At 45.5% G+C, this 24,357-nt stretch overlaps 1 protein-coding gene across 3 annotated transcripts in view; it reads right to left on the bottom strand.

Annotated features, from left to right (window-relative positions):
- B3GNTL1 (UDP-GlcNAc:betaGal beta-1,3-N-acetylglucosaminyltransferase like 1) overlaps positions 1–24,357 on the bottom strand; it is a 108,042-nt gene that overhangs the window by 12,899 nt on the left and 70,786 nt on the right. For all 3 annotated transcript variants that reach the window (XM_071573869.1, XM_071573870.1, XM_071573868.1), the window contains 3 exons: positions 20,256–20,351; positions 11,492–11,616; positions 3,137–3,272 (listed from right to left, as the gene is read on the bottom strand). In XM_071573869.1, the coding sequence (XP_071429970.1) occupies positions 3,137–3,272; positions 11,492–11,616; positions 20,256–20,351 (357 nt within the window). The remainder of the gene's footprint in view (positions 1–3,136; positions 3,273–11,491; positions 11,617–20,255; positions 20,352–24,357) is intronic.

The raw sequence follows: 24,357 nt of genomic DNA on the forward strand, positions 1-24,357 counted from the left end.
GGTTTGGAACTGTGTTTTAAAGGTGTCTATTTTACATAATTGATGAATTTCTATCCCATTTACATCATCAGATCCTGCCTGTAGATTCCAAGTGATGCTGAACCTCCAGTGTTCTCATAACTAACAGAATATATGGAAGCTTAAATCTTGCTCAGGTGCTCTTTAAAGGACGAGACAGGAAAAGTATTTTGTTGTTTTTAGGGCTGGAAAAGCTGAAGCAACAACTATTTACAACCTTTGCTCAGATGGGATTTCAGAGCCTTTGGCAGGAGTTGCAGATTAGTCACAAAATACCTGAAGGATTTTTGAGGAAAAGCATAATATGGAGTTTTTCTACCATCCTTTTACTGTTATTAATTTAGAATAAAATTAAAACTGCCACCAATTACCTACTGCAAACCATATGAATTTATTTCCTGAAACTCCAGCAGCACAATCCTTTGATCAGCTCTTGCAGAAGTGAGATATTTTCACAACTTACAGCCAGTAACTCACTTGAAACATGAGGATATTTAAGTGTCAGTTCTGACTGAGCTGGACAGACTTAGGATCTCACTTTTGGAAAAGCTTCAAAGTTCCAGTGGCCTGAAGAGATCCACACAACCAGAGGTTTAATCACTGCAGAGAACAATAATTTCATCAGAAATCAGCCATGGAAAAGCCTCTGCTCTCACTGCTACAATCCCAACCTGGTCTGTTTTTACTGTAACATCTCCAAACTCCACCAGTCCCTTCCCTTGGAATTTACTTTCTAATTCTCCTGACTTTGCAGACAGAGGAAGGGCAATTGTTGCTGCTCAGTCAGTGGAGATCAAAGTGCTCAGAAAATACCAATAAAAAGGAGAGTATTTCCATAACCCCCCAAAATCCTGTGCCCTGCCTGACCAAGGCATTTAATGGACAGGTCTGTCCTCTCTGAATGAACAACACACAGCATTTAATCTCCTTTCCTCATACAGTTCACATGATGGCAATGACTGAGGGATGGCTTTGGAATGGCATTGGAATATCAAGCAGGAAATTCAGTTCAATTTTTGCTTTGTACACTGACTGTCTCCTGTGCCTATTCAGTAATTTTAACTATGTATATACAAATGTCTTCTATTTTTTTCAGATGTGTGTGGTCTGAGGGCCACAACATTAATCAGGTTTATATATATATTTGTCATTTTGTCTTCCCATCCATATTCTTAAGAAAAGAAAAACACATCCAGCCATAAAATGAATGTTCTGTGGCTCTTTATAAGAAACAGCCATTTGACATTAGCCCTGCAGCCTTTATCTAACAAAAAGTTATTGCACACTAGAAAATGCTATAAAAATAAGGTATTTAGACTCAGACAAATCTGTCCTGAGAAATGTCTGCCATTGCCAGATCCAAGCAAGCTCCACATTTCAATGGGCTGTAAATTGGACACTCATGGCCTGCAGCTTCTCCTTGCCTGCTCACCCCTCTCCTCACCCCTGCTTTTGGCAGTCAGGCTTTCCAGAGGGAGCACAACTGCTCACAGGGCCAACCAGCCTGAGCAGCAGCCCTGGGACCTGTCCAGCACCTACCCTGGGGCTGGGAAATGTGTCAGCAGCAGCCCTGGGACTGTCCAGCACCCACTCTGGAGCTGGGAAATGTGTGAACAGCATCCCATGGGACTGTCCAGCACCCACTCTGGAGCTGGGAAATGTGTCTGAGCAGCATCCCATGGGACTGTCCAGCACCCACTCTGGGGCTGGGAAATGTGTGAGCAGCATCCCATGGGACTGTCCAGCACCCACCCTGGAACTGGGAAATGTGTGAACAGCATCCCATGGGACTGTCCAGCACCCACCCTGGGGCTGGGAAATGTGTCAGCAGCAGCCCATGGGACTGTCCAGCACCCACCCTGGGGCTGGGAAATGTGTGAACAGCATCCCATGGGACTGTCCAGCACCCACCCTGGGGCTGGGAAATGTGTCAGCAGCAGCCCATGGGACTGTCCAGCACCCACCCTGGGGCTGGGAAATGTGTGAGCAGCATCCCATGGGACTGTCCAGCACCCACCCTGGAACTGGGAAATGTGTCTGAACGACCCTGAAAGAGAAAAGAGACCAAAAAAAACCCCTAGTTCTGTGAAATTTCTAATTCTGCTTTGCAAAATGTTGTTTGCACAGCAAGGCCACTTAACTCATGAGCAGCATGAAGTGCTGGAGTCGCTTTGTTCTGGTACAGACTGTCCAGCAATTATAGAATCATAGAATGGATTGGGATGGAAAAGACCTCTGAGATCATCAAGCCCAACCCTTGGGCCAACTCCAGTCCCTTTACCAGATCATGGCACTCAGTGCCACGGCCAAGCTCAGTTCAAAACCTCCAGGGATGGGGGATCCACCCCCTCTCTGGGCAGCCCATTCCATTATAGAGACCAGCGTGCCATGGGTTAGGAGCCACACATTAAAGTAAGCTGGAGATTTCAACAGGATGAAATGGTAAAGATCCAAGATTTTGTAGAGTTAAAGCCAAGATTTTGCAAATTTGACAGGTCATGTCACTGAACAAAGAAAAGATATAAGTGATGAAGATGCTTCAAGACCACCCCAAGGGATGAAGTCAGGAGAGCACGACCCAAATTTCAAGTCAAAAGGAAAGTTTCACCTAAGATTTCACCCAGTCATTAATATCAAAATTAGAAGGTGTTAACTATGAACTTAAGACTATAAAATGGCTCATTTTACACAAACAAGTTAGGCAAGTTTTTGCCCAGTATGAACTGGCTTTGCCTCCAACATTGTCAATAAATACCTTTGCTGCTAAAAAGACAAAAAGCTTCTTAGCAGTTATTTATTTCTAAGTGGTTTTTGCTATCACCCTGGACAAGGCAGTCCAGGATTACCCAGGTACAGAGTTCTCTCCTTCCCTGAGCCCTGGCCACGCTCAGCTCACCTGCTGCTCTGCTCAGTCACCTGCACGTCGCTCTCCAGACGTACCACAAGCTCTAAATAAATAACCTGGTATTTTAAAACAAGAAATCCATCATGTGAAATATTGAGAATTGCCCTGATTGATATTAATCACCACCTCTGTGGACAGAACACCCTGTGAGAGTCCTGCTCTGCTGTGGCAGAGCAGCTGTGAAAGAGCTTTTGTCCCCACTTACTGGCTCACCTTTTTCCTGTTTGCTGGGGACAGGCTCCTGTAGAGCCTCCTGCCCTGCTTGCCAGCATTCCAGATGGTGAAGGATGGCCAGGAGCTCAGGACTCTGTCCTCCAGGAACCTCACCCGGTGAGTCCAGATGGTTCCCCTGCACAGTTTGAAAAAGGGGGGATTTTGAATTATATCTTATATTATTACACATCAAATCAATAGGATATTATATATTATTACCCCATATGCATAGGCACGCACACACCTCCTTGTAAATGTGACCAAAGTGATACACACAGTACAAAAAAATTACACCAAAACACTATTTGTTATGGGTGATTTAATTGTAAAAGTTCAAAGTGTTGTTTTGCAGCCACACGAATGTGACTGTGCCTCCGTTTGAGGACAACTTTCCTAAGAAACTGCATTTCTAGGAACAGAGAGCAGTGGGAAATTTTGATTTAATTTTTTAACTTTTAAAATTTTTTTGGTCTTTTTATGCCTCATAAAACTTCTGAAAACATGCTTTAGGGAAAAAACCAAAGCAAGCTGGCAGAAGTCTGTGTCCAATTACACCTTCATGTCTCCATCTCTGGGTAAGTTCCACAACATCCTCTCAGCCAAGGGGCTCAGCAAACAATGTGACACCAACACCAACTGATGGACTACATGGCTCTGAACACCCACCAGCTTTGGGCACTGAGGGCCCACTGGGAGCCTCAGCAGGCACAAGGCAGGTCCTCAGACAGAGAGGACAAGACCAAGGAGAGCAGTTTGTTTTCCTCCCAGCTGGCAAATTCACTTTGATGACTACAGCACTTTTCATGTGTTTGTGCTCCACCCTATAAAGTAATATTTAAGGCTGCATCATTTACTATGGATTAAAGAAAACTGCCTGCTGTTAAACAGCTGCTTTCTGTCCAGGATTCATTTAATATTCATTAACTAGGGGCTATCTCAGCCTTAACAGTTTTCCTGATGAAATACATTGATTTCCTCACTGTATGGCTTGACAAATGAATCTTCCCAATCCACATCTCCTGAACGAGGCACCTTGAGTTGCAACTTCCTTTCATGGGCAATTCTGATGAACACCTAATTGTGTCTCCTTTCCACAGGCATTTCTTCAAATGGGTTTTTCCATTTGCTTGTTTGCATCACTCCCTCCCAGCCCCGAGCTGTGCTCTGAAAACCCTCAGAACACTCAGCCTGGGATTGTTCCTCAGCTCCAGCACTTCAGCACAGCCAAATCCTGCTTTGCACCTCATCACTGCCCCTGCTGTGGTGCCTTGGAAGGACTCCATGCACAAATAATGCACCCAAGAACAACAGCTACTCCACATAAACCTGCCCCCCTGTTTGGAGGATGACGATTGTGCACCAGCATTTCAACTAATGGAGGGAAAAAAGTCTTGGATTTGATCACAAATCTCTGCTAATGCAACCACAAGCTGCATTCCTGCTGCAGAGCTTTAACTGCTGCTGGCACCCTTTGACACTTGCCTTTTCCACGTTCATTAGAGCATAATATATTCCCAGAAGGAAAGTTAAAGGGATAAAATATGAAGGGCAAGTATTTTTCCAGGATTGCTTTACTGGAGATTTTAGAGCTTCTGCCCATTTCTGAAAAGGAGGATCATTGCTTTGCACGAAATGGAAAAGTTTGAAGTGATTTTCCTTTGATATGTGACTTCAGAAGGGTAACGCCATGTTGCATTCCAGAGGTACTTCAGAGTCTGTTCTGTTGGCTTGAGTGACACCAGCAAGTTTCTTTTCCACTTGTTTGCAACGCTCAGAAAGCAAAATAAAAAAAAACAGGCAACCTTGCAAGGCATAAAAAGAATTAGCAACTAATTTCTAGTTGTAGTACAAACTCTGCAAACTATCTCCAGGCACAGAGAAAAGGTTTCTGACTGTCATGGAGATGATGTCCCAGCACATCAGTGCTGGCTCCTCCAGACAGGAGGTGTTTGCTGCCCAGGGGATGCCTCTGCCATGGAAGTCCCCTCAGAGGGAAAGTTCAAGCAGACCCAGTCTCATTGTTGACAGAAAGAAGCAGATCTACTGACCCCATCTTACCTATTGGTATTGCCTTGAGAAATGCAAGTGGGGAAAGTGCACACTGAGAAATCAAAGGGCATAAAAGTTACTGAACTCCAAATTAACTGGATCTCTGTTCAAACAGAAGAATATTCTCAGGCAGCTTCACTGAAGCACCACTGAACAGGTTTCTTAAATCCCTGTTTTGGGAGGTGAAAATGAAAGCAGCATCCCCAGCACCTGTGAGCTTTTGCTCACATCACTGTAAGGTGCTCTGATGACAACACTCACAGCAAAGAACTTACAACTTACCCACACTGTGTGTGCTCTTTTCCAATTAAAAAATTAACTTACAGTGAGCACTTTGCAGTCTTGAAACATTTCTAACAGCGAGGGGAGGGTTTGTGCCTGAGCTGTGCAGTCACTCACAGGCTGCCCTTTGTGCAGAGCAGGTTTCAGGGTCTCAGTGTCGAGGCAGGAGGAGCTCAGGGGGTGGCAGAGCTCAGTTTCGGTTGTTGCCCCCCTCAGGTTTCTGCTTCACCTAATTTGCTGCATTTTGTGATGTTTCCAGCACAGATAACTGGGATTCCTGCCTGGAGGGAGCAGGGAATGCCATTTTCCCAGCCCTCACGAGCCAGTGCAGGTGCAGAGACAGGAGCTGCAGCAACGTGCAAAGGGAGATTAAAGACAACGCCTGCAACGATGCCGGGGCTGAACAAACCTCTGCTGGGAGAGGATTCCCACAGCCATTTCCAGATTAGGCTTCATTACATATTCCTGGCCAGCAGCAACACCCAGGGGGTATCATCACTCCACACCAGCCCTGCTTTTCCTGCCCACCCCACAAGCACTGCAGAAAGCACTTTGCAGCAGCATTTCCAGGCCTGGCTGCAGTTCACAAGATTCTCTTCAACCAGAAGGTGGGATAAAATTCTTCCCACTGTACAAATTTGTTCCCACATCCTAATGCCCTACATCTCTAATTCCTGAAAGACATTATTTCCCCTGCTTCTTTCATTTTCCTGTCACATCTTTACAAAAGAAACGCTGGAAATACACATTTTTCCACTTGGAAAGTCTTTCTTGAGGCTTCCATAGTTTTCCTTAGCCCTCACTTGCTGTGGCCCCTCAACACTCATCAGTTATGGGGTCTGGGAGGAAGAAGAGGAGCCAAAGTCGTGGAGGAGTGAAATGAGGGTATTCATGCAGTGGGGGAGAATGACTGTGCCGTGTGTTCCTCAGCCCCACAGAGTTATTACCAGCCCTTCCACCCAAGTAAAGCAACAATGGAGCTCTGTTCAAATGTGTGGTGACCTCCTGACTGAAGACAGGAGTCAAGAAACATCTGCTCTACTCCTATTCTGAAAGGAAAGATAATGTGACAATAAAAGCAACATGATTTAATGTCTGAGCCCAGTCAAACCTCACCATACTGTTGGAGTTCCCCCAGTGAGGCTCCATAAGTGAATCACCAGAGCAAAGACAGATGTACAAGTACTTGAGAAATGCAGAAATACAGCCCAGTGTCCCAAACAGTACTGGAATTTCAGGCATTGACTGCCATGCACAGTAATACTAGAGATCCATAAATCTGACCTTTTCCCTACCCCTCGTGCTCAGGTGACACCAGGCAGGAAGAGGAGCTGCCCAAGGGCACAGCCTCTTCCAGGGCCTTTTTATTGATGGCAGGATAAGAGAGCTCTGCGTGAAAGGTGAATCTCACCTGATCGATAAAGCAGAGCTGGAAGAACAGAGAACCTTCTCATCACAGTGAGAGCTGCAAGAACAGATTCCTTCCAGCTCCTTCTGCAGGCAGAGTCCAAGGTCCTTCCAATCCACAGGAAATTCAGAAAAAATCCCCTTTGAACCTTGGCCATCCTGGTGAATAAACTGCTTTTTTTTCCTCGTTGTTGTTCTGTTGAACTTCATGTGAACTTATTAATTGCTGGACTATATGGTCCCACTGAGTTATTACATTTACACTGTTAATAGGTTCTATTAATGTCTGGGTTCATCCTCAGGTCACGGGTCATTAGCCGAGGCATGGTTTGCATTGTGGCCTATTTTTCATGAAAGGCTTATTAAGAAAGACAGAGACTATCAATGTTAATGGCATTTACTTTTCAAGAATCTAATGAGGTCATTAGTTTCCATGTTTAATTGAAGTGCCAAATGCAAGCACAGAAGATAAAAATGCAGTTGACCTCATCTGTATTTCAGCTGTACAGGAATATGTGATGCTATTCCTCCCTCCTGCCTATTTTGGGATGTGTTTTTTGCAGGAAATGAAGGAGGCACTTCTGTGCTCATCAGTGAGACAGGCCCAGGCCTCAGAGCACCTCTGAGAGGCCAAAATTTCAGACTAAGTGTCTGTTCTTTGCTCAGAAGACACTGGAAGCTTCCAGTGCTTGAAACCAGATGGTTTCAATAGAATATGTAATTCTGGTTATTTCTGCAGACTGATATTATACTCATTCTGAATAGAAGGGATGTGAAATTACTGAAGCCTTCTGGGGGCACTTCACTTTTTCTGCCTCAAACAGAACCACCTGAAGCTCAGACAGAAGGGACAAAACTGATTTTCTGTATATATCAAAGTTTTCTTGACTAAAACCTTGTCAATGGCTCCGAGGATTGGCCACCTGCCCTGAGCACCTGTCTGGGAGCACCCAGAGACAAGTGCATGTTTATGGCTCACCCTGCTCCAGGCTGACTTTGATCTAACACTGAGGTGCACTGCTGTACTCACAGCTCCTTTCTCTCCACTTCAGATAAAAATCTGTGAGTTTTACAATGTTTTTATTCTACACCCAACTCTGCTCTACCCTGAAGGCAGCTCTGGTATCACCCCAGTGAAACGTGTTGTGTGTTCACACAGCCCTGGGGTACAAATCACAGAATCATAGAATGGATTGGGTTGGAAAAGACCTCTGAGATCATCAAGTCCAACCCTTGGTCCAACTCCAGTCCCTTTACCAGATCATGGCACTCAGTGCCACGGCCAAGCTCAGCTGAAAAACCTCCAGGGATGGGGAATCCACCCCCTCTCTGGGCAGCCCATTCCAATGCCTGAGCACTCTCTCTGCAAAGAAGTTTTTCTCATCTCCAACTTCAATTTCCCCTGGCAGAGCTTGAGCCCATCGTGCCCCCTTGTCCTATTGCTGAGTGCCTGGGAGAAGAGACCAACCCCCACCTGGCCAGAACTTCCCTTCAGGCAGTTCCAGACAGTGCTGAGGTCACCTCTGAGCCTCCTCTTCTCCAGGCTGAACACCCCCAGCTCCCTCAGCCTCTCCCCACAGCACTTGTGCTCCAGTCCCTTCTCCAGCCTTGTTGCTCTTCTCAGTTGGGTTGGAAGAGACCTTGGAGAACATCAAATCCAACCCTTGATCCAACCCCACTGTGATCACCAGCCCAGGGCACTCTGTGCCCTGGGCTGGTGATCACAGTGGGGTTGGATCAAGACATGGTGGATTCTCTGTCCCTGGAGGTGTTTCAGAGGACACTCAGAGCCACATCCAGTCCCATCTCCAGCCTCGTTGCTCTTCTCTGGCCCTGCTCCAGCCCCTCAATCTCTTTCCTCAACTGAGGGGCCCAGAACTGAACACAACACTCAAGGTGTGGCCTCACCAGTGCAGGTCACTGCCCTGGGCCTGCTGGCCACACTATTTTGATCCAGGACAGGATCCCATACAGCCTGACAAAGTCAGTCAGATCCAAGACACACAATCTGTGGGATTTTGTGCTGTGAGTTGCTGGCTGAAGTGTCTCCAACCTTGCCTTGCTCGTTCCCACCCAGCAGGTCTCCATTCCAGACCAAGGTGACACGGCCATGAGAAGGTCTGTGTTCCTGGAGGCACCCAAAGAACCCCAAATACAGACCCTGAGCCTCATGCAGAGCCTGCCACGCACCCAGAACATTCCCCAACACAGCCTGGTGGCCCAGGGGGAGGCAGAATTCAAATCACATCATGTTTCCTGCTTCTCAGACATTCCCAGCTCTGGATATTTGTTCCAGAGGATACTAATCATGGCAAACAACCCAAAAACTGGGAGTGTTCACAATTATACACACTAAATAAAAAAAAACAACCAAGTGTCACTTGCCAAGTGGTTTTACATATACTTTAGGAAGTCTGAAAAAGCAAAGTCAGGCTTTTTTTCCCCCCCCTGAACAGTTCTGAAAAACACCCACAAACTGCAATCAGCCCATCACGTTGCCTTTGCTGAAGAGATGGAATTTTTCACCTTATATGAACAAGCCCTGGGAACCAGCTCTGGGTTTTAAGGCTGAAACGAGGCATAAAGTGGTAAAAAAAAAAAATTCAACTTTCCTCCAAGCACCATTTTGGTATCTGAGCCAAGATATTAATCTGGCTGGTGAGTTACTACCAAATCCAGGTCTAGGCTAAGTCAAAATTTGAAGATGGCAAAAACAAAACACCAGAGAAAACTGCTCGAGAAAACACCCCACAAAAAAGGGAAAAAAGGCTTTCAGAAGAGCCAGAGACTTGGCCACTAAGGGCCAAATTATCACACACTAAAAGAAGGGATAAACTCCTTAAACACGAACAAAAAGGAAAATAATTTACCTCATGCTTGTTTGCAAAATCCAAATAATATGTTGTATTTGCTTGGAATGACCCTGTCACAGTTAAATGATTTTATATATATATATATGTTTTATAAAAATATATAGTGCCAATATTGCTGAGTGTGCTGTTCATGCTTAGCAAGTTACAGTATTTACAGCAATGCAATAACACAGCAACAGAACAGCTAAAATGCCCACTGGAATGATTTGTTTTACTCCTCAAAACCACACAAATACGTCTGAAAAGTCTATTTATATCATTAACCAGAGTCCCTAATTACCCTTGTGATCCTGGTGGGGGACTCCCAAGGGACAGTAAAACTCATGTAATTTTTAATTAATGTGAGGGATAAGAGAAAGAAGAGCTTTGGCTCAGTTGGCAGCACCAAGAGGAATCTCCAGCTGGGAATTGAACATCTCCTTTGGAGCAGCCCTGGAGAGGCAGCAGGGAAGGCTCTCAAGGAAGCACCTGAGATAATTACCCCAAACATCCTCAGGGGGTTTTCAAACCTCATTATCTGATTTAGATGGTTTAGACCCTTTAAAACAGGAAAATAATATATGTAAAGGCAGCACATTATCAGATTAAAGGTTTGGGTTTGTGGTTTTTTTTCATAAGGTTTTTGTTGGCATTGCAGAGTTTCTGTTTACTTTTTAAAAATTGAGACAGTTGATTTTGAAATGAAGCTTTAACATTTAAAAAAATGTTCCTATTATATATGTTTACAATTTTATATTATGTTTCACATGGCAAAAAAATATGAGAATGAAACCCTAACATATTAAAAATCCTAATCAAATCCCCACTGACATTTCACCACTAGGATATGTTTTAAACACATTTTGTCCATCATGTTGAAAGAATTGAAGAAGTTTTATTGCTTCACCCCCTGCTTGCTGCACAGGATGAGACACAGAACCACACAAGGTATCCTTTCTGTGCTGTGAGGGCAGGAAACCCTTCTCATTACTCATTTTACATTTTTTAGTTTTAATTTTGAAGATGTTTTAGAGAAGCAGGGAGGTTTCTCAGGCAGGTTCTGAGGTCTCCCATGCTGGGCTGCAGAGCCTGAAGGAACAGCAAGGGGATATTGGGCAAATGCAGCCCCCAAATGCTGAATGCAGCCCCCAAAATGATGCCATGGAGCCCCCAAATGCTGAGTGCAGCCCCCAAAATGCTGAATGCAGCCCCCAAATTCTGCCATGCAGCCCCCAAAATGATGAGTGCAGCCCCCCAAAATGCTGAGTGCAGCCCCCCAAAATGCTGAGTGCAGCCCCCCAAAATGCTGCCCTGCAGCCCCCCAAAATGCTGCCCTGCAGCCCCCCAAAATGCTGCCCTGCTCTTGCAGTGCCTGTTGGGACATTATTCCAGAAACAGCTGCAAGGAGAGGACAATTTCTCAGGATGTCTCCCAAATGCTGAGGTGCCCCAGCCCATTCCTGCCCCACCACGGCACAGACACCAGAGCAGTGACAGGACCTGCATCAAAGCTTTCCATGGAGTTTTTCAATTCCAGCCTTACAGGATGTTCCTCAAAATCAATTTATAGCAAGAACAGACACAAAACTGACCTTCCACCATCAAACCCCTGACCAGATTATGCAACACTTGATCTTCAGCTTTTTTAAACAATTAAACACAACTGGGTAACTGTTTGGCTGGGCAGTGTGTGGAAGAGTTGGAGCATCTTTGCTGCCCATCACCCTCCCCCCAGCCCTTCCTTTCCACCAAAGCCCCCAACTTACTGCAGCACAGAGTGGGTGGCAGCCTGGGGGTGGTACCGGTACAGCAGCAGGCACTGGTCCACTCGGAACACCTCCCCACCCCTCTGCAGGTGTTCATAGAAGAACAGCAGGTCTTCTGGCACACCCTGGAACAGAAACAGGTGGGCACACCAGTCAGTGACCAGCACTCAGTGACACCTGAAGACATTTTGTTTCTCTGCCAAATGAATGTGGTTTTAACATCACTTTTATTCAGACAAAACCCCAGTGGGAGGGTGTGGACTCTCCATCCCTGGAAGTATCCAAGGTCAGCCTGGATGAGGCTTGGAGCAACCTGGGATCACAGAATCATAGAATGGATTGGGTTGGAAAAGACCTCCAAGATCATCAAGTCCAACCCTTGGTCCAACTCCAGTCCCTTTACCAGATCATGGCACTCAGTGCCATGGCCAAGCTCAGTTTAAAAACCTCCAGGAATGGGGAATCCACCCCCTCTCTGGGCAGCCCATTCCAATGCCTGAGCACTCTCTCTGCAAAGAAGTTTTTTCTGCCCTCCAACTTCAATTTCCCCTGGCAGAGCTTGAGCCCATCGTGCCCCCTTGTCCTATTGCTGAGTGCCTGGATAGTGGAAGGTGTCCCTGCCCTTGGCAGCGAGTGGAATAAGATGATCTTTAAGATCCCAAACCATTCCATAATTCTATTATATTATTTGTATATGTCTCAATGAACTTATCTAATTAGTCATGACATAAATGCAGCTACTGAAAAAATCAAGCAGTGCAGCTGACTGCAAGGGCAGAGGGGGAAAATCCACACCCTGTTACTTTGGCAGGGATATCCAGCTTGGTCCAGGTGAGTCCCAAAGGAGAGAAACCCAGCTCTGAACAGCTGGTGCAGCCTGAAGTGCCACAGAACCAAACAGTTGATACTGAAGGGATCAGTGACTTCAGAAGAGTGGTTTTTGTTGTACCACAATTCTCCTCCTTCCTTTGGTTGTCAGACAAATACTGGTGTCTCCCTAGGGAAGGAGACTCAGGGCCCATAATGACAGACCTCAATAAAAACCTTAATAAAAGCAGCCTGGAACACCTGGAAACAAAACTACTTTGGTTTTGAACCTTCCTCCCATGGCACATTCTTGCTATTGGGATTGTCCACAGTGCTGATGAAACACTGCAAGGAAAAAGCTCCTACAGCTTTGGATCTAACAGGCCCCAGGAAATATGAGAGATTTCCCACCTAAAAATCAGAAAACCTTCGTGCCAGAAATAGTGCCAGGAGGACAATCATAGGGCTTGTAATATTCCATTCTATTTTGTGGCATTTGAAAGTACAAACCACATTTAAAGTCCTATACAGAAGGTAAAAAAAGTAGCATCTATTTATATTTTGTATTTTTATATTCTGTATTTTTCAATTGAAATATGGCTAGAACATGCCATTGTTTAGGGTTTAAATTTCTTTTCCTCCAACCCGGTGTTTAAAAGGTCACGTGGTTTTATCAGAATAAAAAGCCCTGATATACAAAACCAGGTGGGTCAAATAAAATATTTCAATGTAGAAACAATAAAAAGCTGAAAGATCATATGAAGAAGTTGAGAAAGAAGGGGAGAGAAGGAGATTGAGATACATTTCTTTCCACAGGCAGTGTCATATACATGAGTAACTGGGCCATAAACCTCAATTTTAGGCATTTCAACACAGAAAAATAACAAGAGCACCAGTACCAAAAAAAGAAAAAAAAGGATTTTTCCCCTTTACCACAGCTTCTGAGTTTCCTCCATAAATGAGAAAATGAGATTCCCTAATACAAGAGCTGGACACAAAATCCCTCTGTGGTTTCTTCTGCCCCTCCAGTTACAAGAGCACCACAGTCCCTGAGTGTTCCTCATACCCACCAGGCTGAGCAGTGGAGGGGGGTGGGAGGGGAACAGAAATGAGACAAAAAATGTTTTGGACCCCGGAAAACAACTCCAAAGCACTCAGTGAACATTTGGATCTCGAGAGAAACCCCAATCAAATCAAGCTCTGGCCTTTGCAGCCCCAGCCCTCACTCTGTGGTTGGTGTAACACACCCAGGGGGGCCACACTCTGAATGGAATGGGTCTCTCTGCTCACCAAGGGCAGCTCAGCTGCAGCTGTTGGTCTTTGCACATGTTGGTCTGACTTCTGGTTTAAGAGCTGTGATGCACAAGAAAACTAATTTTAGAGAACTTCATACAGTTTATTCTCTATGTGGACCCACTCTGAAAGCCACAAAAGGAATCTGGAGGAAGCTGGAGTGGCTCACAGCAACCACAGCCAGCCAGAAAAACACAAAATTCATTTCTCTTTTAACCTGTAGCCCTTTCTGTATTTTTCTTATTCTGGACTTTGGTGAGAATACTGAGGCAGCAGCACAGTTTAAACCTTTTTCTCCTTCCCACTCACACACCAGGCTGTGCCAGCAGGGCAAAAGCCAAACCCAGTAGTGTCTGTGTTTTTTATCCAGATTTGTGCCCCACTGGGTGTGTTACACCAGGGCACAAATTCTGCAGCACAGCCCAGTTTGCTGCAGGAATCTTATTCTGAGTCAGATCTACCATTACATCACACACAGATCAGCAATTCCTTATCTTCTGGATCAGCATTCACATTACTTAAGACAACCATTCATATGAGTATTTAAGAAGAGTTACTGCAAAAGGAAAAGGAACCTTTCAAGTGTTCCTTTGCTTCTCTTTACCTGGCAGGAACACTGGAATAAAGTGCACTGAGCCCCAGGAAGGAGCAGGTGCCTTGTCCTGCTCAGCAATGGCCTCTCCCATTACAAAGGGGCAGCACAACAGCCCTGCCTTTTCCAGGGGAGGGAAGATGTTCCTGTGTTGAGGATCCTGCAGGGAAGGAACTTCCTCAGGCTCTGGAATGTGTCACTTTGCTGCAGCACAAGAGTTTCTTCCCAACTGAGATCCATTATTGGAGCCAGATGGCATTTTAAACACCAGGAATCTTTGTCAAACACCACAACTTTTAAAGAAAAAGCTGTTTAACCACTAAAGGGATATTTTAATGTATTGTTTGAAAATGAATATCCATAGCTGAAAGTATCCATTACCAACCCAGTGCTTCAGCAATAGGCCACCACATCAATGGCTTTCAGCATCAATAAATACAATTAAATTGCACAGTTTACATGTTATGGACTACATACAGAACTTTCCACATCACAGGCAAAGCCCAGCCCTACATCCTGTGCTGCACTAAGGGATAAATTGATTACTAAGGGATAAACTGCTTACAGCTGCCAGTGGGAAGCACAGCCTGCCCCTGCCCGGCTCCAACCAACAGCACCACCACGTGCAACATGTCTTGCTTTGGGTTTGTGTTCACCCAGGAGTCTGGGGAGCCCTTGCTGTGCTGTGTGGATGAGGGACCTGATTTTTTTATACATCATGGGATATCCAGCAGAACTTAAGGAGTTAAATAACTCCTTGACCAGGGATCAAACTAAATTATCCATGATCCTTCTCTTCTCATCTTCTGCCATCAAACAGTGCTCCAGCTCCAGCCAGCTCAACACACATTTTTCAGGCAAGTCCAAGCCTCCTACCACCACAACAAGCAATTCTGGCAACAATTCTTGCAGCTCCACCATCAAGAATGGTGAGGAGCATTATTGGGATGAAGATACCAGCAATTTTTGGAGGCCTTGCAATGCAAGAGTGACCTTCTGCAATGCTGTGACACCTGGTGAGACCATGTTGTAGCCCTGGGAGGACCAACAGGAACTGCTGCAGCACTTCAGGCTGACAGGAGTCTTTTTTTTTTTGGTGTCTGGGACAGAACTCACCATTAGGGAGGTTTAACACTATTCCAAGAATACAGACATTTATAAGAAACACTGGGATGGCAAACAGGACAAGAGAAGTAGATTTATATACAGAGTAAAAAACTTTCAGGTTTGGAAAAGTTCAGTCCTTCCTTTTGATCAGGGGTATCAAGGAAAACTGGGCTACAACTTGGTACTCCTTTTGTAAACCAGCAGCACCATCAGGGTAACTGTTGGACAGAATACACCAAACTGCTTTAATTCCTCCAAGGAGCTTAAAATTGGTGAATGGAAAGAATTAAATAGCTATTAATAGCTTCTCTACAGGATTATCCAATATATTCTCAAGTCTCTCTTTCTGCAGAGCTGTCACTTCATTTTCTGGCTCCCATTCAAATCATGCCTTTACATCATTCTGCCTTGATTACAGGACCTAAAGCCTGTAACATTTCCTTCATTGTTTGGAAATAACAGGTTAGAGGAAACTCCTAAAGGGGCTTTCATCCAAATGTCTTGGCACAGAGAAACTCAGTGAAACAAAGATGAGGGGGAAGTCAGAGGGAAGGGAGGTGGTAAATTCTAAATGATATTTAATAACAGACCAGCAGAAAATGGAATTAGACATGGGGTATGGGGTGAATTTTCAAATACCTTATAAAGAGTAATTAACCATTGGTTCCACCAGTTTTCTTTCCCTTTTAGATCAAATATCAATCTCTCTTCAGTCTCAACCATATCAAGCCAAAACCAGCAGTGCCTCTGTTTTATCCAGATTTTCCTCCACAGCACCTTGATTGGTTATTTGACAGACTGACAATATTTTAATTCTTGTCAAAAAGCCCAAGTTCCTGCTTGGCCTTTTACCTCTCAGGCATTATTGTGACCACTTGCCTTTCTGGAGGGCATGACATGTGTGTGCTCTGGCAGAGAAAAAGGAAAATGGCATTAGTTGGTGCCTCAGAGCCCCCCGGGAGCCGCCTCGGAGCCCCCCGGGAGCCGCCTCGGAGCCCCCCGGGAGCCCCCTGGGAGTCCCCCGGGAGCCCCCTGGGAGCCGCCTCAGAGCCCCCCGGGAGCCGCCTCAGAGCCCCCCGGGAGCCGCCTCAGAGCCCCCCGGGAGTCCCCTCAGAGCCCCCCGGGAGTCCCCTCAGAGCCCCCCGGGAGTCGCCTCAGAGCCCCCCTGGGAGCCGCCTCAGAGACCCCCTGGGAGCCGCCTCAGAGCCCCCTGGGAGTCGCCTCAGAGCACCCTTGGAGTCGCCTCAGAGCACCCTTGGAGCCGCCTCAGAGCCCCCTGGGAGCCGCCTCAGAGCCCCCCCGGGAGCCGCCTCAGAGCCCCCCCGGGAGCCGCCTCAGAGCCCCCTTGGAGACCCCTCAGAGCCCCCCGGGGAGCCGCCTCAGAGCCCCCCGGGGAGCCGCCTCAGAGCCCCCCGGGGAGCCGCCTCAGAGCCCCCCGGGGAGCCGCCTCAGAGCCCCCCGGGGAGCCGCCTCAGAGCCCCCCGGGGAGCCGCCTCAGAGCCCCCCGGGGAGCCGCCTCAGAGCCCCCCGGGGAGCCGCCTCAGAGCCCCCCGGGGAGCCGCCTCAGAGCTCTGCAGCTCCAGCCCCCTGTGCACCAGGGGCATCCTGACACCTCCTCACTCACTCTTTTGTGACCTTTTATCACAAAAATAGATCAAAACTGAGCTCCAGACACTTTGTTTGGAGCCACAGTTTGCAATCAGAAAGGCCAGTGGCTTATAATACACTCTTCCATCTGGGGCTCATTAAGAATGATTTCCCCCTGTTTACACTTGGAGATTAGTTCAGAACTTTGAGGCTGTCACTCCATCTTTAGTTCTCACACACTTAAAGAAAGGAAGGTTAAACACAGGGGTGACAGAACATTTGGAGCAAGTTGTGGTAAGAGTGTAAAGAAAGACACAAGTTTGGCCTAAGAGTTGGGATGTGCCTGGAGAGAGCCAGGACTGCTCAGTCCTCCCCAGTCCCATGGGATGGACTCTGCAGGTTTGCAGTGCTCAGTTGGGCAGCTCTTCTCTGGGACACAGTTACCACTTCTCAACAATGGTGTCAGTTATTAGAAGACCCCAAAAACTGGAGGAGCCAACCCAGTGACATGGGTGATGCCACTCTGAATGCCAAGTGTGGCTTCTGAAGGGTTTGGTGAAGTTCCTGCACTCTTTATCCAGACTTGCTGCAAGATTATTTCCTTTCATTTTCCTAAAAAAGTAAATCAGGAACATGGTTCACATCACTCTCCTCCTAGCAGGAGATACTATTTAAATATTATTTTAGAGGCCTGTGACCATTTCCACTGTGTTGTCTCAGTCTCAGCACACATCAGAGCTGGCTAAAATCCACTGCTTCTCATCCTCCTGCTTTAATTATCATTTATCAGAGGTTGCAGAAGTAACACCTCTACCATTTTAGTTAATTACTGCATAAAACAAACCTGTCAGGTTCTTAGAGACCATTTATGAAGATCTCACTTAGGATTTTGCTTGGACGCTGTCACAGTGATTCCCTGCATTCCCAACAACTGCAGATCCTGACCAGAAAGAACTTTATTTCCAAAAAAAAAGCCATTATTTTAAAATGTCTGTTTGACTTAAAGCCTGGATGGCTGGAGAGATAAGCACAGATCTACCTGCAATAAAAAAGGATTGCACCACAGCTTATCTATTTATATCTTCTCAGTCCACCCACACTGTTACCATAAACACCAAATCCCAACTTCTCCCCTGGAAGAATCTCCCTCCATTTGTTCTAAGCACTGAAATATGAAGAACAGGTGTTTGGATTTCACTCCCAATGAGAAATGCAGCTTTTTGGCACAGAGGCAGTTTAGCAAATGGAGATTTGTTGGCCTGTTTCTGTGTTTACTGCAGGTCTCACTGTTAAATTCCAGCTCAGAACTGGAGATGGGAGTGACCAGATTAACACAGATCGTGGGTGAGGTCACCACACACCCAGGGATGGTCCTGCCAGTGCTCAGTTCTAGTTCACACAGCTCTACTGGCACCCAGAGAAACACCTCCTTTGCCTCAAAGGACTTCTTTTCAAATGAAAATGGAGGAGTTGGAGCAATGCTGGACACTCTGCTACACTAAATACTGAAAGATTTAGGACTTGATTTGGGGTCCTCTAAACCCACAGAGGACAAAGGTTGGACTCCTTTGCTGGTGTTCATTGCTTGTTTGCAGGGTGTTTTCTGGAGGTCTCTGCACCACCCACAGCTCCAGCAGGGACATGTTGGGCACTTCAACAGGGACAAACAACACGTTTAACTTCTCACTGGGGATTTTTACAGCTAGAAGGACATACCAGGCATTGTGGCTGCAGAATCATTGGGATGAAGGTTGTCAGTGTGTTATGGCTGAATAACCAGTGGCACAGTTCCTACACAATTACTTAGGGAGAGCAAAATAGAAAAAACTCAGCTCAAAAAAAGAAAAAACCCAAACCAAAACAAAGGGGAAAAGCCCCAAAACTAAAAGCAGAAAGCACAGAACAATGGTCTGTTTAACTTAACCTCTTGAACTTCACCATTAGGCTTGCTGTTCTATTGTTGCTGCTGCTTTAACTTGCTTGCTTTCTTTTCTGAGCTTACCAACAACGCTCAAGAAGTCACACGTCCTTCAGAGTGCAAACACAATGATAAGAAATAATAATAAAATAGAAATAAAGAGTGTGGGTCAGTGAATGGAGCCTGTATGGGGAGCCAGGCACCACTCCCAGCTCTTCCACTCACCCACCATGTAATTAAGGGCAAATCTTTTCACTGCTCTGAACAAATCTGTTCTCTGTCTGCTGTCTCTTTAAATAATAATTTGTTTGGCAGCCCAAAGAATAATATTTGTGTCTCTTCATACACACATGTGTATATATACACACTACATGGCACTGAAGGCCTTCATTTAGAGGCCATAAAAATAATAATAATCATAGTATGTTGTAGTTTAAATAATAAAATAGGAAATAGCCTTGGCAGATTTTTTATAGTACTAATAAATGAAGGTTTCTCCCAAAAAAACCCCTCAGGACTACCCATTCTAGCCCTAAAATCTCACCAAAACCACTGGAAGCAAACCCTCTCAGGTCCAAACCACACAGAATTGAACCAAAGGCATCTGAATTAGATCTATTTGCCAACATATTTCTGGTACTACCACAGTAGATATTGGCAATGAACACCCCTGGATTTTATTCCATAAACATGCTGATGAGCTTGAGGCAACTGCATTGAACTCATACAGGGAATTTATGAAGAAAAAGAACACCCAACTGTAGGGGAGGAACTTGTCAGGTAAGAGTCTGAGTCCTGATTCTTGAGGAGCAGCTCCTCAACATCTCCCACAGGCAAGGACTGAGACTGAGAGGTGGAAACGAGGCAGGGCATAAATGACATTTAATGGAGAGGTGGAAACGAGGCAGGGCATAAATGACATTTAATGGGTATATTTTATGGCACATTGTGACCTCCCTCCTCCCTTCTTTCTTCACCTCAGGGATATAAATCTTCCCCCTTTGGAGCATGTGCTTCCATCTCTCTGCCATCCTGCACCTTTATTCCTCCCCAGTCTCTGCACCAACCTGCCTTACCTTGCAGAGAGAATTCATAATAAAACTAAGGGCTTACCTTTTTTAAGCTTTCAGACCTATTGCATCTATTTCAGGGACTAATGAGGAGCTTTTATATCTGAATCCTTCCATTTTTCTGGGTATACTGAGATATCTATCAGATATGTGTCAGATTTAATTACAAAATCCTTCTCAGGTATGTCCTTCAATCACCAGTTATCCCCAAACAGCTTTAATTGGTCAATGACTGTTTTAAAATAAACAGGTGTTTGGTATGACCCAGGTGTTTTAAGACCTCAGTTTTCATCTATTCCCCTTCTCCTGGTGTTCCTTAATAACAGGTTTAGGGCTTCCAGAGGCTGTGAAACTCAGGGATGGTCCCTGGATATCACCCACAACACTCACCTTTCCCCCCTCATCAAATTTTCCCACGTGAAAAAACCACTCTCGAGAACAGAACCAGGTGGGCATGATCACAGTGGGTCCATGGGAGGTGAACACCTAGGAGAGAGGGCAAAACCACCAGTCAGTTCATAGCAAAGCAGACCTAAATGTGGCAAATAATTGGCCTGTGCTCAACCTTCAGCAACTTCAAGCTCTGAGAAATGCAAGTGTTGAAAGCACAGTGTGGACCAGCATCTCCTGCTTCTTATTCCACAACCTTCTCTGCTATCATAAGCTCCAAGACATGCAGAGCACTTATAATTTTATTTCAAATTTAGAGTTTTTTACTGGAAATGGCACTTGTATCAATAATGGCAATGCTGACACTTCAGTGAATGAATTGAGAAGAATTGTGAAAATTTAAAGTTCTTAAACTGAACCCTGCAGTTGTTTTGCACTGGTTTTCCATTTTATATTAATAGGATCTGATCTTTTTCTTTCACTGATCTTTTATTCCTGCCAAAAGCACTTAAATCCTAATCAAGCCTGGACAAGCAAAAGGCACTTTGCTTTAAAGATTACCTGAGCACTGTGGATTTGCCATCCAGTGGTACCTGCAATAAAAGGCCATTGGAAAGGAAGAGCTTTAAGGACTGAAAAGGAGGTGGTGGTTCATTTCTTCCTCAGCTGAGAACTACACCAAACAAAGTCCTGAGCCTGTGAGTACACCTGGAATGTGTTTGGAGAGGCCAGAATGTTGTTCCCCAGTCCCACCAGAGAACACCTGGCCTGCACCCTGGGAATGGAGCTCAGTGGCACTGGCCATGGTCACCTGCAAAGAGCATCCATCCCAAAGACCTTGGACTATCTGTTTCCTTCACTATCTCTGGTAGTGAAACCAAACAGAACAAATGTGAAACACTGACAAAAAACATCTAAATCATAGAACCATAAAATCAATTGGGTTGGAAGAGACCTCTGAGATCATCAAGTCCAAGCCTTCGTCCAACTCCACTCCCTTTACCAGCTCATGGCACTCAGTGCCACGGCCAAGCTCAGCTGAAAAACCTCCAGGGATGGGGAATCCACCCCCTCTCTGGGCAGCCCATTCCAATGCCTGAGCACTCTCTCTGCAAAGAAGTTTTTTCTGCTCTCCAACTTCAATTTCCCCTGGCAGAGCTTGAGCCCATCGTGCCCCCTTGTCCTATTGCTGAGTGCCTGGGAGAAGAGACCAACCCTCACCTGGCCAAAACTTCCCTTCAGGCAGTTCCAGACAGTGCTGAGGTCACCTCTGAGCCTCCTCTTCTCCAGGCTAAACACCCCCAGCTCCCTCAGCCTCTCCCCACAGCACTTGTGCCACTGATGTTAGCACAGATGATAATAGGAGGGTGATTTTACAGCAGACCATCACACTCTGCATCCTCTGATGTCTTTCCTAAAGCCAGCAGAGCTCTTTGGCTCTCTGTCCACCTCAGAAAAGACACTACAGGAGAGTCACACAGACAAAATTGTGTCTGATGGTGCCACCCACCATTTCAGGGGCTTCTCCTTCAAGGAATCTTGGCCCCTGGAACAGCACACCAGCTAAAGTGGCAATGAATTGGCAAATAAGTTTTTTCTATCTGAATATTTACAATGCAACATCACAACTAACTTCAGGAAATTTCAATTTGTGCTGCTGCCACAAAGGACAAATTCATGCTACTTTGTGCCTGGAAAGCTGAAATTCCTTTTTTGCTGCCCTTGGCTAAGTCTTCAGCTGCATCTCCTGACCCAACCACCCCAAAATCAGCATTGCTGCCACAGAGGAGGGGGCAGGAAAACAGGGCACCAAGCACAGACAGAACAGAAAGGCCAGGTTTTTTCCCAGCAGAAGTCGGGAAAATTCATAAATAATCTTAAATCTGAGAGAACTGTGTGCTCAAAGTCTGGATTTACAGCTCAGCTACATTAATTTCAGAGCTCTGCCACTCCCCCTGCCTCTGGGTACACCCCTCAGTCCCAGCTCTGGCTCTCACCTGACCCCTGGTAGATCAGGGCACTACAGCAGTTAAAAAGCCATTATTTTCCCTTTTTTCAGGGTTAGTTTTCTATAGCCTGAGTTCCCTGAGTCAGTTCACTGTGGGGTCAGCCCAGCAATACCAGGGACAGGCTGGAGGGGGAAGGAACAAGCTTTGGAGAGGAAAACAAGCTCTCCCTTTTTGGTCGCTGCCCACAGTGAGTCAGTGCAGCTGGAACACAAAACTGCAGCCTCTGAAGGCTCCACTGGTGGGAGGGAACTGGCCCAGGACAAACACTGACTCCAACAACTGTGCTGAAACCCTTCAGCATCTGCCAGCTCCTGAACACCACCTTGGACAGCTTTGGAAATTTTATCTTCAAGAGAGAGAAAAAAAACAACCTCAACCTTCTGCACTTTGGAAATTCTATATTTCACCCTGGTTTAGTCAGATGGGAAAGTCTCCTCTGGGTTTCTTTGTTGTCTGCTCTTGTCATAAACTCTTGCCAAGGTGTTAAAAACTGGTCAAATTGTCTTACTCTGTGATAAAAACTGCAACTTCCCATTCTGTGAGACTGACACTCAGGATTTTATTCATAAATCTTTTAGATTGCACAGGCTGGAACAAGACAAACAAAGAGGACGTGCTACTCTTAATTTGAAAATCCATCAAAAGCACAATTTGAATGATGGTGCCATGAACTGCTCTGTTTGGTTTTCTTGGAAACATTCTCCAGCTTTGCTTAACAAATGCCCTGTGTCACCTTGGAACATCAGAGGGTTTTCAACCCACCTTGAGCAGTTAATTCAGTATATTGGAACAGAGCTTGGACCTGTGCACCTTTCACACACAGCTGGTTTGGAAGATTAATGCTTAATAATAACTGCTATTAATTACAATACACTGTAAGCTGTAAAGATTATCTAAATATTATCTAGTTCAATGAAACCAGCTTATTAAAACCCCACTACAGAGCTTGTAGAAGGGATAAATCTGCTCACAATCCGAATTCCTGGAGAACAGTGTTGTCATAACCAAGCTGGAATGTCTCCATGACTTTCCAGGTGATGGAGTCAGGCTGTTATTTCAGCATCTCATTTGTGAAATTATTTAGAACTTTATTGTCATCTGAGTTTATTCCAAGGATCAAGTAGCAAGTCATTGGAGCTGGTTTGTTCTTGTTCACTGTTTGGCTATGGAATTTCATCCAACTATTGCACAGATACTCTGAAAACAAATCTAAGGAATACAAAGCTTTGCTGAAGTGCCTTTCCTTGCTGTGTTTCCAAGTGACTCTGGTCCCCACTGATGCTCATGCACACCATGACAGCAACCAGTGCAAAGTCTCAGTTCCTACACAGGGAAAGGCATTTGTGTGTTTACAGCAACTTCTCGAGGAAAGTTTCCTGAAGCAGCAAATCCAAATCTACCAGGAATGTGCCAGAATCAAACATGCAGATGGTGAAACAACCTCATCCCAGCAGACACCCCCACGTCATGCAGAGCATAGTGAGGAGATCAGGCCCTTCACAGACACATTGAATCACAGCCCAGACTGTTTGCCAGTGCAACAAACTAATCCCCCACATGCACCACACATTTAATTCTGCTTATGCTGTTTTTCCAAGTTATATCCACACAAATCAAATGTTAGAAACAACCCCCTCTGTTGAGATAAATAAAGCTTTTCCATACCCACATAAGAAGGTGAAAAAGAAAAGTAAATGCCATGTTGGGGCTGCAATGATTCTGTGAGCTGTAGGCAGACCTTGGCTACAGAACATCACTCCTGACTTGGGAAAAAAGATGTTTAAAGATACCTGTGTGTTAACTCAGCAGTGAATGGACCAGGACCTCATTAATAAAGTGTATCAGGTTTACCTGCATGTGTTAGTGTGAGAGAAGAGGGACAGAAGGCAGGTAAGAGAAGAAAACACTTCATGCTACTTCAAAAAAGTATTGGGCAAATAAGATTTTCAAAAAGGAAATAATAACAGCAAGTTTTATCCAGGGTTTTCTAAAGCTTTAAGGAACCTGAACTCCCACTGTGGTGTGGGTTACCCCCAGTGAGTTCACAGTGCACTGAGCTGCTGTTCCCTGTCCTGCTCTGGGTCACCTCAGCA

This window comes from Pithys albifrons, chromosome 19, assembly GCF_047495875.1.
Source record: "Pithys albifrons albifrons isolate INPA30051 chromosome 19, PitAlb_v1, whole genome shotgun sequence".
Lineage (NCBI taxonomy): Eukaryota > Metazoa > Chordata > Aves > Passeriformes > Thamnophilidae > Pithys > Pithys albifrons.